This window comes from Ceratina calcarata, unplaced genomic scaffold, assembly GCF_001652005.2.
Source record: "Ceratina calcarata isolate Rehan_Ccalc_2016 unplaced genomic scaffold, ASM165200v1 scaffold216.2, whole genome shotgun sequence".
Classification (NCBI taxonomy): Eukaryota; Metazoa; Arthropoda; class Insecta; order Hymenoptera; family Apidae; genus Ceratina; species Ceratina calcarata.
Window position 1 is genome coordinate 35947 of NW_017143332.1, and position 821 is coordinate 36767.

At 38.3% G+C, this 821-nt stretch overlaps 1 protein-coding gene across 1 annotated transcript in view; it reads right to left on the reverse strand.

Moving 5' to 3' along the window:
- eIF3m (eukaryotic translation initiation factor 3 subunit M) overlaps positions 1-780 on the reverse strand; it is a 25257-nt gene extending 24477 nt beyond the window's left edge. Inside the window, exon 1 of the mRNA XM_018020119.2 lies at positions 659-780. Within this exon, the coding sequence (XP_017875608.1) occupies positions 659-703 (45 nt within the window). The 5' untranslated portion in view covers positions 704-780. The remainder of the gene's footprint in view (positions 1-658) is intronic.
- Between the last annotated feature and the right edge of the window lie 41 nt (positions 781-821).

An 821-nucleotide genomic window follows, 5' to 3' on the forward strand; every position in this document is an offset into this window, starting at 1 on the left:
CATATATAAAAATATTTGTACGAAACAAAATATGCAAAATGTATCCTAACCTTAGTCCTTAAAAATAGTTAGTTTATTGTACAGTGCTCTTATTCGATATTTTATGTCGCTTAATTTGTCACTTACGTGTTTTAATCGTTTGTCTATATAATTCTGTACAATGAGATAAATAATTTGTTGTCGCTGCGGCTGCTACTGAGCAGTGCGCATGCGCCAATAGAGAAGAACAGATAGTGCCACAAATTCTTTCTCTCTCTCTACTCGCCGAATCTTTCCGCTTACAGAGACTCCTATGGCTCCCCCATGGATATAGGAATACATATATCCATGGGCTTCCCTCCTCTATTTATATTATCTCTATGGTATTCACGGACGTATATACGACTGTGGCTAGGCCTAGGCAGTGATGTAAGATTTGCGGAATTTCGATCGCCGCGCGTACGGTGAGGAAAAGTGGAACTAAAAGTCTTGATGTAAGATTTTGCGGATTTTTCCGCCCATAGCGTAGACCCAGTCTAGCATNATGCCATTACATTTGTTTAAGAAAACTTAATATAACCTATGCTTTACAGATTTCAAATACGATAACTGAAGTTTCTATAAATTATCGCATTTCATTAATTTTTCGATATGTAGCATGATTTGACTAATTACTTACCTGGTCCTCTAAAGGCAATTCCATAAATATCGGTGGAACTTGCATTTTAATAAATACTACCACGTTTCTCTTGAGACACAGTTATCAAAGGCATCAAAGGAGACTGAGACAGCGTGCTCATATTTTTTCCCTCGGCCGAAAAGTGGGGACGACGCGACCATGG